This window comes from Liolophura sinensis, chromosome 2 (assembly GCF_032854445.1).
Source record: "Liolophura sinensis isolate JHLJ2023 chromosome 2, CUHK_Ljap_v2, whole genome shotgun sequence".
NCBI lineage: Eukaryota > Metazoa > Mollusca > Polyplacophora > Chitonida > Chitonidae > Liolophura > Liolophura sinensis.
This window is the reverse complement of record NC_088296.1, coordinates 12,178,342-12,198,281: the sequence shown is the minus strand read 5'-3', so window position 1 is coordinate 12,198,281 and position 19,940 is coordinate 12,178,342. Positions and strand designations below refer to the sequence as shown.

Here is a 19,940-nt window from a genome sequence, read left to right as displayed (position 1 = left end):
GCAATGACCCAGGAGCCTCTCACCAATGCGGTCGCTGTTTATGTCCAGCTCATGCTGGCTTCCTCATGCTCATGCTGGCCTTGAGTACGGCGTAAAACATCAATCAAACAAATAAATAAATAAATATATATATTTATTTATTTCACCCTTTGACAATGCACACAACTTCAGGACTTATATACCATATATACACAATAAAAAGCGCCCTGTGGACTGCTTATTGTCATAAAGACCCTTTTAACGTAAGACGCAAGGACATCTCTAAACGTACCTGTCACAGACTGGGATTAACATACAGTCAGATCTCTGACAAATGAACAGATCTCTGAACAGGTTTTTAAGTTGGACCAATGCGCACCGGTGTTTTATGTAGACAGTCAAACCAGTCAAGGTCAGAAAAACAAACTTACTTTCAGCGCACGAGACTCCAAAGAATCCCGGGTTACATTCACAAGCGCCATCATGAGACCGACAGATGGCGTTGTTCTGACATGCGCACTGGAGTTTGCATCCATCTCCATACCGCCCAGCAGGGCAAGCTAGTGAGAGACACAGAAATAATTTAATTTAATGTACGTATTCATTTTTAAGGAGGATAGCCCACAGTGCTGCCGACAGGAGATCTCCTCAACAACCTAACAGATTAATCACAATGTGAATTACGTAACGAATCATATTACGTAACGAACCACATTAAGTAACGAATCACATTGAGTAGCGAATCAGATTAAGTAACGATTACAAGTTGCTTTGCACATGTTAAAGAAAACCCTAACGATAAAAACTGTAGTAAAAATGAGAGAATGTTCGAGTGCAGAGCTATGTAGCAAATCATTTCGATCAGATAATAAATTTGATAAGATAATAAGTTTCAAGAGAAAAAAAATAATTATTTAACTTTTGCAAACAGGATTCCGTAGTTTTCCTCTCTGAGTATTCCGTGCACATTAAACATTTTTCACCATCGATTATTCCTCCCCCCCCCCCCAACTTTTGCGTACTTTTGCATACTGAGTACTTTTCCACACTGAGTACTTTTCCCCCGATTCTTACCCGCCTCGCACTCAGGTCCCATCCAGCCAGGGAAGCAGATACACCTCCCAGTAATCCGGTCACATTTTCCGCCATTTTTACAGTCCTGACATCCAAATTTACAGTCTCTTCCAAATAGGCCATCTGGACATACTACAGGTGCAAAATAATGAAAGAATGAGTACAGGAGATGAAGAAAAGTGAAGGATAAACAATGAACAAACAAACCTGTAGGCTTACAACATGTTTGTTTATTGAAAACAAAATTAAAACGAAATTTGCATGAAATGTGATTGCTGTGACAGATCTTATTACACATGTGCGTACACATACATCAGCTGACTTTGTCTACACCACTGTGCAAAACCACAAATAGCATGCATGACTCAGTTATGACGGAGGTCAGAAGACATTGGTGTTTTTAACTTTTTTTAAAAAATTTCAAAAAAAAAATCCCTAATTGCATAATTTATACTTTCACAAGGTCAGCGGTTATGTTTTCGCCTCGCTGCAGATGACCCCTTGACAGTAGCTAGTTCCATGCATTTACGGGTTAGTCTTAGCCAAATCCAATGATAATTCTTATCACACATCTTCTGTCATATGTTATTCAAAAACGAATTTGTCTGATCACGTCACGTCAAGTCTGCCTTACACATTTAAGACGCAAACTGATCGACCACAACAGCTCCTTTGCTGGGGGATGTCATTGGTCAAAACAGATGCCAGCCCCCTATGGAAAGATGTATCCGCCAAAAGTGTATGCGTGTAACTTTGAACGTTGCCAGTTCTACACTGCTGTGTAAGTCTGCAGGTTTTGCTATGTGGCTACAGAAATGTGGTTATGGTATGTAATCTGAACATTGCAAATTGTGATGCCGCAGGTTCTGTCGTTCTAACGAGAAAGCTTGTTAGCGCGTTGAAATTTCAAGAGAGGAATTAGCGCCCACTGGTGTCATAACGGTGCATCACCACGAGCTGCTCTCATCTGTGGCGATGCCCCGTTATGACAACAGAGGGCGCTTCTATCAATGGTAAATTGAAATAACAACCGCTCCCGAGTCAAGAATTACGACATTTCGTTTTAGAAGATTTCCCATGTTCGGATGTAGTTGTGCGCTCTTTTGTTTACTTCCCAAGAAATATTTTCTTTGGGTAAAAGGTAAATTTATTAGACCTAATGTTTCAAAATTGTATTGCCCCGAGACTTTTTGGTATGTATTCTAGTGTTGGCTGTTGGCTAGCACTCTAAGGACTCTTGGTACTACATGAACGGGCCGTAGAACTTCACTAGTATTAATGACAGAGCTCGCATGAAGTTCAAATAAAAGTCAAATAAAGTCTACAAGCAAACTGCTCCAAATACACTTGCTTTTTCTGATTAGATTTTCAATCACGTACATGTATAATCATAGAACTTGCTTTCATTTCTGTCTGACGTTTAATATATATAAAAGTGCAGAGTTGTTGTTGTTGTCCTTGAAAGCGAAAGTAATACTCAGTGAGCAAATCTGAAGAGTGAGTGAGTGCTTGGGGTTTAACGTCGTACTTAACAAATTTTTCAGTCATATGACGACAAAGGAATCCTTAGAATACATATAATGTGCCTCCTTGTTGCAGGACGGATTTCTACCGCTCTATTATCTAGTGCTGCTTCACTGAGACGCCTTACCGAAGGCAAGTAAGCCGCCCCATCCAAGCCATTATACTGATATGGGTCAACCAGTCATTGTACTATCCCCTTCATGCTAAACGCCAAGAGAGGAAGTTACAACTTCCTCATTTAAGGTCTTAGGTGTGACTCAACCCAGGATTGACCCCGGATCTAGCAAAAATGCTAATGTTTCAATGTCATAAGGGGACCTATTCCAAATGTTTCAGTGTATATCTGGTTAATTGCCTAGGCACCAGGGCTATACGTCTTTACTCTAACATGTCTAGGCATAATATTATCATGGCCCCTGGGCAAACGTATGGATTATGGCCTGCCACATATGCAAAAAAAAAAAAAACGAAAACAAAAAATTGAAAAACAAAACAACAAAAAAAACAAAACAACAACAACAACAACAAAAAAAAACAACGTTACATTTTGAAACGTTACATTTTCTGCCGGGCATCTTTGGGGATTTGGAACTACTTCGACCAAAATGTAAACAACAACAGATTTGAATCAACTGCTGAAATATTCACAACCCTCATAATATCATTACAAGTTCAAAAGGGTTTTCAAACACTGTCACAACACTTGCAATGAAATCATCAGCAAAACTACTACAAAGTCCTGGTAAGTTTTTGTGTAATTAGCATAACTCATCCATGATTGACATTTTATTATCCTAACAACAACAACGACAACTGAACAGTTTGCCGTAAAGTGGACTGTACTTTCAGGATTGGGAGAGATTATTAATTTTTCGTCTAGTTCATTACAGCGCCCCCTGTTGTCATAATGGCGCATCGCCACAGATGAGAGCAGATGTTGTAAGACGTGTAGGTCTACGTGGCTAACAGGGTTACTGGCACATGCGTTTCATCCATAGCCTGAACTGCAATGGTGGAAACAAATGCACCCCATCGAAAGACAGAACCTGCGGCATCACAATGTACAATGTTCAGATGACATACCTTACCCACATTTCTGAAGCCACATAGCCGAATGTCGGTAGACACATAGCAGAAGCTGCACACTTACATAGCAGTGTAGAACTTGCAACGTTCAAAGTTACACGCATAGAGTTTTGGCGGATAACCCCTTCCCTAAGCCCCCTGTCACAGTATACTGTGGGGGTGACAGCTGGTTTAGCAAGAACGTGTAATTTGGTGATGGGTGGCGTTGCATGAATTTCACACGGCCAACACTTACCTTTCTCGCAGTTCGGCCCTGTAGTTCCCGGGGGACAGGGGCATTTTCCTGAGAACTTGTCACAGGACACCCCACCCTCACAGTTACACGCCGAGGTACAGTTCTGTCCGTACTGACCATCAGGGCACCCTTGGAAGAGGAAGAGACAGAAATGTCAAATAGTTACCGACTTGTTTTGTTTTTGTTTGTTATTTATTTATTTAAAACCTGACTGATCCTTTTGGGATCACACTTGCTCTGGTGGTATGCTGTCTGTGGTATTCTGAAGTGTCGAGTGAATCGAGTGTTAAATGTAGGCCTATGTGATTTTTTTTTATGTCTCACCAGTGGAACTTTCAGCTGGACCATCCGTGTGAAACGTGGTTAAATATGCCACGTATTTGTCATTAACAGAAAGCTTGATTGTTAATGGACAGGATGACGAAAGTTTTAGTGAATTGGTTAATTCTGATTGCAGTAGACGACCGATAAAGGCGGGTTGTGTCGGAATCTTCATTCTATATACCATGCTTACTGCGCAGGTCGTTCATTACAAGTCATGGCTCGAGAAATTATCTGAAATTCTGAAGTGGAACACATTAAAAATCCATAACAATGAGGGGGCCTAAACCCTACCGCTCACCTGTTTGACAGTTCTGGCCCGTCCAGCCCGGCCGACACTGGCAGACACCTGTGATCGAGTCACATGACCCTCGCTGGTTACAGTTACAAGGCTTCTCACAGTTACCTCCCCATGTCCCGATCTGACATGAGCTGTCACAGCGGACGCCTGTGTAGATAGACAGGGAATACAAGCTCAGTGTGGACTTTAATTTTTATTTTTTTTTTATTTGATTGGTGTTTTACGCCGTACTCAAGAATATTTCACTTATACGACAGTGGTCAGCATTATGCTAGGAGGAAACGGGGTAGTGCCCGGGGGAAACCCATGACCATCCGAGATCTTTCCGCGTCCAGTCGGAAAGGTGTGTTATTTAAATTGAACAATTTGTACCTGTACATCTGAAACACCGGCATTATCGGACGCCCCGTGAATATATATAAATGTACCTGTTACTTTTCTATGATTCACCGTGAGTGATTCAACCTAGGCAATGATAAATGTCAGGTCTGGCGATTCGTTTCACAAGTATTCGTCACTGTTTTTGCCTCGGAAAACCTGGTTCTTTCATGTGACAGCAGTATCAGTAGAGAAAATCAAATGTAGTAAGCTCACTGTTTCGAGGAAAAGAAACGAAGCGATGTTTTGAGTACTGTCCGAAACTTATTGCCATCAAGCTTCAGATGTAGGAAAATGTCCTGTATGATGATGAGATTATGCCACCTCGGGTCTTCAATGCGGGAAATACATCACCACACAACTACATGGAACGCCATAAAACAGCCTGAAATTGTTTTACACAAGATTTGTCCCATTCTTACTATTTATTTTGTTTATTTGATTGGTGTTTACGCCCTACTCATGAATATTTCACTTATACCACGGCGGCCAGCATTTTGGTGGGAGGAAAACGGGCAGTGGCCGGGGGGAAACCCACAACCATCCGCAGGTTTGCGGCCGAAAAGGCCAGATCGCTGTTTCGAGTCGTGCGTCAGTGCTCTAGTGTGTAACGTGTCAAACGCACATGATCAATTACATGTATGCCTATGGCATCACTACAGTCTTCGGCGATAACCCAGAATTCAATTCCAATCCACTCTCTTAAAATGTATTTTTCTAACTTTGAAACTATTCTCGATCCCATATACCAGGCGGGAATATAGAACTGAAAAACAATCGTCATTACTTGACAACCTGAAGAGCCATCGCTGTGAGTTCAAGTCCAGCTCATGCTGGCTTCCTCTCCAGGCGTACGTGGGAAGGTCTTCTAGCAATCAAAATAAACAGTTATTTCAGTGTCAACATATACTGGTGTTTCTTCCCTGATGCTGGGGGCAGTGATTGCATGGAATTTTTATATTTTGCTTATATCAGATTTGTCCTGTTCTGACCACACTGGTTACCTTGGAATCCGATTTTGCAGACACAGCTCCCACTGACGGGTTCGCATGAGGCGGCTTTGTTCTGGTCACAATCACACTGCTCCATACAATTCTGCCCATACCTCCACGGCTGGAAAATCATACATATCAGACATAATTCAAAAACATATCGTACACTCTCGTGGCATTTAACTAAGCTTTATTAGGCTACCACTTTTCCATTTTACGATCTATACATCGCTTGAGCGTATGTTTGCACCTTTACAAGTCGCATGCTTCTTTTCCTGTATAACGGAAAAAGAAAAGTAAAACAGAACAAGAAAAGTAGGCCCTAAGTTGCCTTTCGAGTGTGTCAACAGCTGTCACTCACAGATATAGTCAGTTTCGCTTCTTGAAGTGCACTTTACCATACAAGGCCCTTTAAGTATATTTTTCTGACCACTAGGAAATGCATGAATGATTGAGGTATCGCCCATTGGAAATGTTTCAGCCATTCCCTGGCCATGTAGATAAACGGGTTATAACACCTCGGTTTAACCTGTTTACAAAGCTGTATTAGACACAGTCGTGTATTCACTACTAGAACGGCTTACCGGACAAGACTGATCGCACCTGGCTCCAGTAAAGCCTGGATTACAAATGCACTTCCCAGATACGTGGTTACATTCTGTTTCGTTGGCGCAGTTACACTGGTTCGCACATTTCAGGCCGAAGAAATTCGGTTTACATGGTTCTTCACAGAACAATCCATCCCAGCCTTCCTTGCAGGTACAAGCGCCCTCTACCGTCCCACAAGTGGCGTTGTTCTGACATGAGCACTGCTGCGCGCATCCTTGGCCGTATGTGCCTGGTGCGCACTCAAAATGGCATCTGTGGGAAACACGGTTAGGTTTGATTCGATTGCAAGGCAAATATTGTTTCTTTGGATTTTCTAGTTGTTTTAATATACTGTAATAATCAGGCTTTCTTACTGCCCTTTTCAAGTCAGCAACACATTCTGATATGCGATAACAACATAATACATACGACCAACTTTAACATTTTACCAGCGCACAAGCGTTGACGTACAAAAGGGAACGACAAAACGGTAGAAGCTTGGAGCTCCTGTTTTCAAGCGGGAAGATCTTACCATTGAAATGATAATAGTTATTTATATCAGCGTGGTGTATTTGTCAGTACTTACTTATCTCCCCTGAATCCAGGAGTGCAGGTACACGATCCGTTGACAGGGTCACAGGAGCCACCATGTTGGCAGTCACAGACCTGTTCGCATTGGTCTCCCCAAAATGGCGCTGGACATGGGAACTGGCACATTGCTCCCCGCCAGCCTGGTGAACAGCGGCATTCTCCAGTGCCCGGATGGCAACTGCAAACCGACATTTATCGCTGCATGAAAGCATATACCATGGGAAAGCGGCATTCGTAAACCACGTGATTTGAAGAAAAATGGTAGGAAACAAGTTCTGTCTGTTAAACGGCATTAGCAAATCATATGATTACAAGACATAAGATCCCATTACATGTAAAGGAGGAATGTATCCCTCTTACTTTCATTTTAATACTCTCAGGCGCAGAAGTTGTCACAATACGATACATTCTATCCTGTGCGCATGTTATTAAATTTGCACTGTATAGCCGAAAGCACATAATCCATATTACTAGATCACATGAAATACTTCCCGTACCTGACTGTGTTTGTCCCTTCACATCTACAGGTATAATTGCAGCTGATGCCGTATTTTCCAGCTGGACAAGCTTCAAGAAAAGAAAATCATCAAGAATTACTAAGAGAATGGTTGACTAATTGAGACTGTCCTTAACTGATTGTATAAAGCCATCGTGTCTGCTCTGTTGTAGCAACATTTGTGAACTACGCCCACCTTTAACGAGAACTACAACACATGCAACTGTAGTTCTGTATGCATATTCATTTGGCTCAGTTGGTTAGCGCACTAGCGCAGCGCAATGACCCAGGAGTCTCTCACCAATGCGGTCGTTGTGAGTTCAAGTCCAGCTCATGCTGGCTTCCTCTCCGGCCGTACGCGGAAAGGTCTGACAGTAACCTGCGGATGGTCGTGGGTTTCCCCCGGGCTGTGCCCCGTTTCCACCCACCATAACGCTGGCCACTGTCGTATAAGTGAAATATTCTTGAGTACGGCATAAAACAACAAACAAATAAATAAATTAAATAAAACCCAGTCTAGCGGTCGGTGTTGAGCGGCAAAAGCTTGATGTGACGCCACTGGCCATAATAAGATCAGAAAATGCCACCACAAAAATCTAATGTTTTAAATTTTACTGGGTTGCATTCTAAAAATAAATTGAACCATTTTCCTGTATTTAATGGTCTTTCACCATTAGTAAGTAGCCAAAGTTTTTCGTTAATCCTCAGAAATTCACCTCTCAATTCACAACTTGTCCCATTAAATCCCGCCGGACAGTCACATGTTCCGTTGACAGGTGAACATTCAGCCTCGTTTTGGCAGCTGCATCGACCAGCACACAGTAATCCAAAGGTGCCCGGTAAACATTGCTTTTCGCACCTGAAAGTACACAAATGAATGTAATCTGAATTGTTTTAGACTTTTGAAGAAGTCAGTGAGAAAGAACTGTGCAATTCTGTTTCGCCCCCACTAAACTGTACTCGAAACCAGAAGCTCATGTCTAATGCACGACGCCATATAACAAACGACTTTCACATACGAATGTCTACAATGCTGACAAACTCCCAAATTCCAAATAAGGAATCATCACAATTATTCTGCCTGAAACACATTATGAAAATTACTGTTCATCTGGTAAAATTGACTGCCGTCACTCAGGTGAAATGAAAGTATAGAGGTATGGAATAAAACACAAATGAAATAAATAAATAAATACTAAATCAATACACACATACATAGGTGTGGTGTTAACATGCAGTGGGATGTGGATAAAAAATCTACCGGTCATGTTTCGAACTTACCGTGTTCCATTGAACCCCGGCCCGCACGTGCACTCTCCGTTCACGTGATCACATTTACCACCATTGTAACACTGACATTCCTGGGAACAATTCAGTCCGTAAAATCCTTTCTCACATTGAAAGCTGCAGTAATCTCCCTTGAACAAAACGCAGATGAATATCTGATCAGCATTTCTGCATAAAGCATTGTATATATGTTTGGGGTTTTACGTTGTACTTAGCAATATTTCCGTCATATATTCTACGAGGATATATATATATATATATATATATATATATATATATATATATATATATATATATATATATATACTGTGTCTTCTTGCGGCAGGGAGAGTCTATGTCGTCCATGTGCCGCCGCCACTGAAGTATCACGCCGAAGACACCAGACATAACACACCAATCCAGCCCAAAGCTAGCCGCCGTCATAGAACAGAAATATTCTTGAGCAAGTTCTGAAGTTTGTCAGATACTTGCCGCGAAGAGCGGTGGTTTGCTTCGGACAACCCTGTTTCCGCCTCCCATAAACATTAGCGCCGATGCGTAAGTGAAATATTCTTGCGAACAGCGCAGAACTCCAACCGGATAAATATGCCTAAATAAGCAAAGTCCGCCTCCTACCAGAGTTTGCAATTACTGGATAACAAGCGATCTGATACGCCGACACGAGATATTTGAATAGGTAACACATATTCACTTACCCTCCATCCGGGTGTGCAGTCACATGACCCAGTCTTGGCGTCACAATGGCCGCCATTTTGACAGATGCACAATGACTTGCAGTCTTGACCGTGGGTACCGTCAGGGCATTCATCCTCACATCTACAACAACACCACCGCCACCAAATAATTCTTTTTCCGACACTTAAAACGCAAATTGATTCGCGAATTTAACCGAGTGACTTTATGATGAGAGAATGGGGTAATTTAGTTCGTCTCCACTGACACTAGTACTAATGGGGTATACCAGCCCGTCTAGCCAATATATGTATGTATACTTGGTGTTTAACGTGGTACTTTTTTCAGTTACATTACGACGAGGAGTCATTAGGCGTGTGTACACATATTACACTACGTCCTCTTGTGGCATGGCGATTCCAGTCAAGAGATCCACTCACTACATGCACTACAGACTCGCGGTTAAACGATACTCTAGTTTAAATTCTTCTGCAATCATATGTTTGACTTAAAAGTGAATTTATCTCACAGAAATAACGGAAAAGAACAAGTAAGCTATCTTATAGGATCCTTCGTCGTAAGAGATATTAGTCTGGGGCTTCATTGGTTTTTCTGAAATGCCTGAAAGAAGTTGTACAGTTCCTCTCAAGATTAATCTCGTTTAGCAAAACGCGTTTTTTTAAAGCGACATTAATAAAGCGCTATACCTGTATGTTTTATGAACCTATCGAAATAAAAACACGATTGCAGTACCTTTTTGTTAGTTTAGAATTTTTCATACTCGTACTAGTATTTTATTTCTAATTATTTTTACTCACGAAAAATAACCGAAAGCAATTGAACTCAGGCCTTAATTTAATTTACCGTGGGAAGGTCTGCCAGCAACCTGCGGATGGTCGTGGGTTTCCCCGGGGCTTTTCCCGGTTTCTTCCCACCATAATGCTGGCCGCCGTCGTATAAGTGAAATATTCTTGAGTGTGGCGTAAAACACCAATCAAATCAATAAATAAATAATTTACCGAGCTTAGAATATTTAAGTATTATTTCCTCATGGGCTCGAGCCCACATGTAATTTGTATAAAATTTTAGTCTTAATCTGAAGTTAAGAAACGGCAGACGAGTACCCTACGTCGACTTTGTTTTTTTTTTTTACTTATGCAAGACGTTGGCCAGGTTTTTGGCTGGAGGAAGCCACCGTTCTTCGCCAGATACTTGAGAAACGTCCTGACTTAGAGCCACAACTGAAGCTTACTGAGCTTGATTCGAACACAGGACCTCACTGACCAAGAACCTAACAGTTAATAGTCCGAGATTGCCCTGTTTTAGGTTTGTAGACACTGATGGTTCGTCTATCAATTTATCGTGAGAACATCGGCAGCATGGGCCGGAGATTCTTTGGTGATCTTCACTGTTCTGACAGCCTAGACATGTTTGACAACGGTAGGTAACTGCATCTGGTTTGGGGCCATCTTTGGCTGAACATAATCTTTGCCAAACCTAATGTAAGAGTGGCGCTTTAACCGCCTCAATGTGCTTTAAACGGGTATGTGCGATGTTTTACCTAGGTCCTGTGAATCCCGGGCGACAGATGCAGACCCCCGTGGTAGGGTCACAGTTGACCCCTTGTCCACAGTTACACACGGACTGACAGCCGTTCCCGAACGTGCCATTAGGGCATTTTGTCTGGCAATGTTCACCCGTCCAGCCTGAAACGGAGAGAATGAACCATTGAGGCATTACACTAAATCCATAATATTTTAACTTAAAGTAAAACTGACCAAAATAACATATAAATATCACGTGATTGCACTTTTAACCAGACCGGCCAAATGGGAATATAATTCTAGATAAACAAGGGGATTCTATATCTAGAAACATATTGATGTAACAATTTACATATGTCGATTTAAGTATATTCTCTAAAACAATGATAATATTCTCGAGTTCACCGAAAACACCCTCAATCAAAATAAATAAATAAATGCATAAATAAATATATTAAACAATATTAACATCCATGTAGGTGGCACATGGAGCCACATGCTGTATAAGAACACCCTCTGGTGACTTGCTGCATGTTGAAGAATGCGCCTCGGTAGCTTATTTTATAAATGTTGACATTCTGATCTTCCTGCTGAGTATAATCATATGTAGTTTTAACTATGCGTTACTTTCTCTACACTATAGATTTACCCGCGGAGCAGGCACAGAAGCCTGTTAATGAGTCACACGTCCCTCGCCCATTGCAGTCACAGAGTTTGGCGCAGTTCGGCCCCCAGGTATTGGCGGGACAGTCTGAAAATCGACAAGTTATCTATTTCACAAACCAATATTTAAATCACTTAAACATATGCCTTAGCTTACGAAACAGATATTTAACGTACCTAATAAAAAATAATTAATAATAAGGTATAAACAGGAGATATGAAGTATATAATAAAATATCAATACGGCAAGAGACCTAATTCATGATCATGCCATCTAAAATCTTAGCACTGAAAATTTGAGCACAACAGTTTGAAACTGTGGGCTCATGTTGAAAATATTTGTCATTTGTGACCATAGGACTAGCTTCCAGATGAAGGTATTGCTAGGGTTATGCCATCTCATTAAGGCTTTCGGCACGTTTTCGTGGAAGGAACTTTAAAGCCTACCGACATGTATCTACAGGCAGATACAGGACAAATTACCAGTTACGATACTGTGCGATTTGTACTATGAAATTATGGTACAGATGACTGTTCATTCGACCTACTCACTTGGGAAGGAAAGATGACCATGAGAAAGGTTAGGTTTATTGGGAAGTTGTAAAGTTAACTCAAGCTGTTACTGTTTGCCGTCGACCCTCATCACAGATGCTCAGTGTTAAATGCATGTTCTTTACGTTCCGGTATCACGTGACTAATTCCACAACCTTAACTTTACAACTCCAAGATCCCATTTCAAGATGAATGTATTTGTCTTACTTGATGAGCAATCGACACCACTGTACCCATCGTCACAGTGACATTTCTCCGGGGATACACATCTGCCGTGAACGCAGGGGTTCGAACACACAGCTGGAAATAGTCAAAGTGTAATACAAAGTGTAACAAGCAAGAAAATATCACCATAGATAAAGAATGACTGAGGATACAGAGAGATGTATTTTGCGGCTAAAAACTGCTGGAAAATAAAAAAAAATCTTCTCAATTTCATACAGAAGAACATCTAAAAAGAACAGCGAGTGAGAAAGATAACGTGTGCGTACACAGAGATGGAACAATTTAATGAAAATATGTATAATGCCTGAAAAAGAAACAAAAACGCACGAGAAAAATATTGAGGACGTACTGAGATGTATGATTCTGTTCGTACACAGAACTGAAGATGTTTTAAACACGACTGGAAAAAAAGCAAGCACCAAATATGGATGTTTTCTGTATATTCTTTTCTTGTTACTTAACTGAACGCCATGTTACACTTAGTCTACCACAATTTGCTGAACGCCAAGCCAGTCAAACACCAACACTCGGTCGCTATATGTAAAACGGCGATTTGAAGACCGACTGAATTATATTATGAAGATCTATGTTTCTTACCTTCACATGTATTATTTTTATTCACTCTGTATCCATGGCAACAACGATGGACCGTGACGTCTATGGAATACTTTTCAATTCTGTATGCAACAGAGTATCGTGTCCTGTAGGGAACAAATAAATAAATGAACAGTATTAAGGATCTTGCATTAACTGGTAGTCCAGTCCACAGGACAATTTAATATTTTTCAGCCATTATTAAGGTAATCATTTGGTGTTGTATGTTTATTTATTTATTTATTTATTTTGATTGGTGTTTTACACCATATTCAACAATATTTCACTTATACGACGGCGGCCAGCATTATGGTGGGAGGAAACCGGGCAGAGACCGGGGGAAACCCACGACCATCCGCAGGTTGCTGGAAGGCCTTCCCACTTATGGCCGGGTGCTGTATGCCTTACGTGTCCTATATACTTCCATCAAGTCGACGTTTAGATTAATAAATTAAGTTTCCGATATGTATATAGGACGAATGGCATATTAAACAAACATTCGTAAAAAGGAAAATCAAATTCCACTTTATTTTCACTCAATGAAACCTCTTACTTTTTTACAGTGCACCATGGCGGAAAGGACCAGCAGAACTCTTTGGTGTAGTAAACTTCAGGTTTTCGGTAGGATACTGCTCTGGTCTGCAATTGCCTGGACAAAAAAAACCCCATAAACTTATTCATTTTTATCTGATGAATTTATTAACATATCTGCGTTTCATGCTCTACTCGAGGCGAGGCACTTTTATCTAACTCTGTACATAGACATTTGCTCAGGTTTTGAGTTGCGGGAATATGTGCTGAGACCCAGAGTACATTTTATCAATGGCAAGCAATGCTTTTGATAATGCGTTCGTAAACTGTTGGTTTGAAATCTTTAAAATAAGCGCATTAAGACAAAAATTATACCACAATACCTGATAATATGTTGAGAATACTTACTTTTCTACTACTTGACACACGTAAGCGCCGCCCGGAGGAAGGCCTTGACCTCTGACCTCCACTACTAAGGCCAAGGCGAGAAAGATGGCGGAGATGATCAATGCACTCGTCGCGTAATTCGGCATCATTGGTGCATCAGATTAAGGACTGTAGGTGAAACATAGAGCAAAATGCTTTTCTTGAATGTATGTATTGTGCTTGGTGTTTTTCATTGTTTCATATCACGACGAGAAGTCATTAAATGTGTACAGATTAGCCGTGTCATCTTGTCAGGTCAAGCCCACTCCACCAAAGTGCTGTCGCCACTAGTGTACATTTTGTACCATGCTGAAGACACCAGACATGACACCCCACTAATTCACATAATACTGACATTTGGCCAACCAGTCGGGTTTCAACACTCTATCTTCTCAGTGTTGAACGCCAAGCGAGGCAGTAATAAGTATATTTTCTTTAAAGCCTTTGGGCCTATGATCCAACCCGGGTTTGATCCCGGGTTTCCACTCTTCGAGGCGGACGCTGTAACCATTAGGCCACCGAAGCAGTTGGGCTTTCATTAAGTATGGATTCAATCAGCTGTCACATGCTGTGTCGTATAGACTATTCTGGAGACAAGGACTGACATAATATCTGACATAAAACAAAGCACAATGTGTTAAACTGTCATTATATACCAGTCATTTAAATAGTCATGATCATGTTAGTGTATGTTTAAGTAACAACAGTTTGCTTTATTCAGCACTATTTGTAGCAGATGAAGTATTTTCAGGGAAGTCATCATGCCAGTCTTTCCAAACGACAAGCACAGGACAGTTCACGTGACGTACTTTCCAAAGCGCTTGCACCGCTCACTCTGATCGCTTTACATCACTGCCACCAAAATTTTGTTCAGAAATCTTGAACAGAGGTCACTGAGGTCACGGTGGAGAGGCAGGAGGAGATGACAGGATAAAGAGAGACCTTGTTTCAATCTCTGTTACTACTCAGTACATATACATTCCCTTATATCCAAAGTATACACATAACTCAAATGGACGCCTACATCACTCTTATTGATGAATGTTGATTATAGGTTTTTGCTTTGGCTAAAATTAAACAAGCCCAGGTGTGTCACATAGGGTCGGAAGAAGTCTAATCAGTGGCATTTGGTAAGGCCAGAGTAGGGAATAGCACATGCGCTGTGAGGAGTATGCTTAAGCCACACCGGGCTACATTGTAACGAGCTAGGTAAGGATATCGACGAAAAATAAATACACCGTGATCTGCAGACATGCCTGCGGCAGAGGGAACCTATAAAATATGCAACATCATTTTACGGGCTGACACGGGGAATCACTTTCTTCCTTATTATTTCATTAAGTATCTCGCCATTCAGTACACTGCAGATAATTCTGTTTCACATAAGGATTTTTTGCTCAAGTTTTGCCTCAGGCGTAACACACCATTTAGTACATGTTATATCATTAGCAAATACATGCTACAGTTATATCACCAGCTACTGCACGCTACATTTATATCACCAGCTAATACATGCTACATTTATATCACCAGCTAATACATGCTACATTTATATCACCAGCTAGTAAATGCTACAGTTGTATCACCAGCTAGTGCACGCTACATTTACATCACCAGCTAATACATGCTACATTTATATCACCAGCTAGTAAATGCTACAGTTATATCACCAGCTAAAACATGCTACAGTTATATCATCAGCTAATGCACGCTACAATTATATCACCAGATAGTACATACTGCAATTATATCATCAGCTAATACATGCTACATTTATATCACCAGCTAATACATGCTACATTTATATCACCAGCTAGTAAATGCTACAGTTGTATCACCAGCTAGTACATGCTACAGTTGTATCACCAGCTGGTACATGCTACGGTTATATCACTAGCTAGTGCACGCTACAGTTATATAAGGTTATTTTGTTATAACACAGGATCGGATTGCCTGACATAGGTAAACAACATTCTATACTCTTAAGCGGATCATTATATATCTCTAATCTCTAAGGAATACGTGACGATACTTGACAGCTGCTATTATTATCCGATGTATGTACGTAGGCACAATAAACATTTATACGTATACCTTACAGCCATTAAGTGACTAGCATCTCAGCAGGCAACTGGTAATATGTGTATTTGTGAGAGGGAAATGGGGTACGACATAGTACGTTAATATCCCTTTCCTTTATTTCTTTCATTGTGATTTATTAGTTGTCAAATGTAATATGAGCAGAAATTTTCACATCATGCATGGACAACTTCTTTTATTATTCCGATGTAGGCATACAAAGTATAAACAACAACCGTTACTTTTGTGTTATGGTTATAAATCTATTTACTTGATTTTGTAATTAAGGCCGCGCTAAAAAATTGTTTTGAGACGTGAGCGAGCAAGAGAGTGCTGAATTCAAGGGCGTAAGAATCTTGAGCTCACGTAAATACGGATCGGTATAACTTACTTGGTTTGATCGAGAGTGGGAAGGTCTGCCAGCAACCTGCGGATGGCCGTGGGTTTCACCCAGTTTTATCTCATAAGCTATACATCTATATTGTTGTCAAAGCAGTTTGTTATTTATGGTTTATTTATTTATTTGATTGGTGTTTTACGCCGTACTTAAGAATATTTCCCTTATGCACTGGCGGCCAGCATTATGGTGGGAGTAAACCGGGCAGAACCCCGGGGAAACCCACAACACGACCTTCGCACGGCCGGAGAGGAAGCCAGCATGAGCTTGACTTGAACTCACAGTGACCGCATTGTAGAGAGGCTCCAGGGTCATTGCGTCGCGCTGGCACGCTAACTACCTCGGGCACAGAGACCCACCAGCTGCTTTGGCCCTGCTAACATGGCAGAGAAGGTGCGTACCACGTAATTCATGTTAACCGGCATATTCAAAGCATTGTGGAATAGCCCTGTTCAGGATTCAACCCAAAAGCATCTAGCATACACGGACAGCCCAGTGACTGGAATGTTGGATAACGATGATAGGTCAGTCAGATTATATACAATGCCATGTATTCGTTCAATCCAAACCCATCTCTCAATCGTAACACACAGTTTACAAAAATAGCCATTGTTTTCACTGTGCTCTCAGGTCGAGATTGAGTATCACGAGGCATTGTTTGTGTTGTCTCTCTAACAACACACTATCACACTGGAAAAACGTTAGGGGGGCCTCCGTGGCTCAGTCGGTTAAAGCGCTAGCGCAGCGTAATGACCCAGGAGTCTCTCACCAATGCGGTCGCTGTGAGTTCAAGTCCAGCTCATGCTGGCGGCCGTACGTGAGAAGGTCTGTCAGCAACCTGCGGATGGTCGTGGGTTTCCCCCGGGCTCTGCCCGGTTTCCACCCACCATAATGCTGGCCGCCGTCGTATAAGTGAAATATTCTTGAGTACGGCGTAAAACACCAATCAAAAAAAAAAAAAAAAAAACAAAAAAAAACGTTAGTCTGTGTGTATTGCGAATGAGGAGATGGCGAATGGCGTGGGGGAAGGTTTATTCGAAAATAACGTCACAGCCAGGTTTTGGCTATCTTCACAGTATGCTCAAGTTCAAAAACCCATCGCCGTTAAGATACAACCCTTAGCTGGTAATGCAAGCGGTATACTACTTATGAATGATAATAAATCCAGTATCCAGTCAAATTATCGGCCCACAATGTGATCGGTGCGACACAACAACAACAACAACGGCTAAGAGCCGCGGGCAGAACTTGCCTCTCATAATGACATTTAACAATCTTATCTTAAGTTAATAAGACTTACATTCACTAGCAGGTCTGCCGAGGACCTACATTAAATATTCATCTAGTCTACCAGTTAATATTCTGTTAATTTTAACTGTAAAACGCTTAACAACGGATTGGTGGAATTCACCAATTGTTGTGAGTTCAAGTCCAGCTCATGCTGGCTTCCTCTTCGGCCGTACGTGGGAAGGTCTGACAGTTACCTGCGGATACGTGCAGGCTAATTATATATATATATAATTAGCCTGCACGTATTGATTTTCATGGAGAAACAGAACAGGATTTGCGTCAGCATGTGTGTATGTGCCAAGACATGTTCAATGTCGAGTCGTCTCTTGTTCAGCGTTGCACTGAAATTCATGTCCAATATACTATAATACAGCGCTGGAGGCGATTACCCGTGCATGGAATTAATGTATATACTGTGGTGTAGTGTCAGAATCTTCGGAAACCAGTCCTAGTCCCTGACACATTAGCGGTCTGATAGCAGCAATCACAATTATGTTTTTTTTGTTACTGTTACATACAGTTACATTCATTTCGGAAGCCAGGTCCAGCATTGTTATGTTCCTGCCACAGTGGTGTCCTACTAACCTCCCATTCGTTCATGTCAATACATTATTCCCTTCATTAAAAAAAAGGTGTGATGATCATCATCTTTTTTCTGCTTACCGCAATTTACAAAATTATTATGTACAAAACAGCCCGGCGTTGATTTAATACATGTGTAAGCATCGGCCAACGGCCCATTTACATGGCCAACGGCCCATTCTGCACGCATGTTGTATTCACCAATAAACGATCAAAAACATTGGTAGCAAATGACCTCAAAATGGTGGCGAGGTTATTACGTCTTGCATGAAGTTTATGTTCTGAAAATTAATATAGGCCCTTCTATCATTTCAATGGAGATTTAAACTGACCGATGCAAAGTCATTCACCTTACATGTTGTACTGAGAATGCAAAGCGTCGTCAGGAAAACATAGGAAAAATATGAAAAAAGGAGCAATTTTGATAGTTTTGGGCAATATCTGCGAAATAATATCACAGATATTGCGATATTTATCGAAAAGTATAAATTTAATTGGTTTTGTCAAATAACGCACATGTGTTTAAAACATGCAGTCGTGTATGAAATAGAAAACCTAAGTTTGCAGAAATGGATAACATAAATTATTATTTTAAAATATATCCTGCCTGATTTCTGATTCAAGCGAAACTGATCAAATACTCTTCTGCAAAAGTACACTTGACCAACATATAAATGGCCAGACAGACAACCCGAATAAAATGACAAAACAAATTTTGACTCCATTTCTATGATTTCCATGAATGCATGATCTCCATCAGTCAGCTCTAAACGTGTGTATAAAAAAAATATTGGGGTTTCCACCCTCCGGCGTTCAATATTTCAAACTCCACATAAAAACCCCACATCAACAGATTCGGAAACAAATAATTTATCTACTTAAGATTTATACCTGGGTTCCGATTATTCACACGTATGGACATGTTTTGTTTTCTGAAAAGGTTGGGCATGCGCTTCTCGGCGAATTACGAATGCTATGAATTTCGGAATGATTCTTAGGTGTAGGCCTATGTCATAGGTAACCACTGAGGCGGTACAGCCCCATGTTGTCGGTAGGCATTGACAGTGAACGCCACACAGAATCTGCAAACGAAAAGGGTTATGTAACACTACCGCGGTGTGAATGTTTACAGTAAGCTAATAGTGTAACAGGTTGATAATAATGATAATCGTGCCCACTACTTACTCATGGAATTAAGGTACCTCAAGATTTCTGATCTGTGAAAAGACTGGCCTGTTAGGCGAGAAATCGCGGCCTGCTTCTCACCAGTGCACCGTCAATAATGTACATTTCCAAATGCACGAGGTGTCAGCTACAGACAACGACTTCTGCCGTTGGTTTGAAAGGGGTCACGTGACAGCTTGCCAATAAGGGGAATCCCCGAACCATAGCATAACATTTCACATCAAGGAACCCACACCACGATCAAGCGATCTTGTTATAGAGAAAGAATCCTGCCCAAATCTCAGAATCAGACGTTTTAAATAGAGTGAATGTTTTGTCACGGAAATTCAGGATCGCCTTAATTACCAC

General features: G+C 41.1%; 1 protein-coding gene across 1 annotated transcript; it reads right to left on the bottom strand.

The window, feature by feature from the left end:
* Positions 1 to 298: 298 nt before the first annotated feature.
* On the bottom strand, positions 299 to 19,676 carry LOC135462493 (multiple epidermal growth factor-like domains protein 11). Its single transcript, XM_064739720.1, has 19 exons — positions 19,593 to 19,676; positions 14,042 to 14,188; positions 13,656 to 13,751; positions 13,106 to 13,209; positions 12,491 to 12,583; positions 11,718 to 11,819; positions 11,086 to 11,230; positions 9,548 to 9,668; positions 8,847 to 8,983; positions 8,282 to 8,424; positions 7,567 to 7,636; positions 7,065 to 7,247; positions 6,475 to 6,751; positions 5,903 to 6,011; positions 4,521 to 4,667; positions 3,899 to 4,027; positions 1,054 to 1,185; positions 411 to 539; positions 299 to 306 (listed from the first exon to the last, which is right to left on the bottom strand). Exons 2-19 carry the CDS (start codon positions 14,167 to 14,169, stop codon positions 299 to 301), a joined length of 2,253 nt encoding a protein of 750 aa, XP_064595790.1. The 5' UTR covers positions 14,170 to 14,188; positions 19,593 to 19,676.
* Between the last annotated feature and the right edge of the window lie 264 nt (positions 19,677 to 19,940).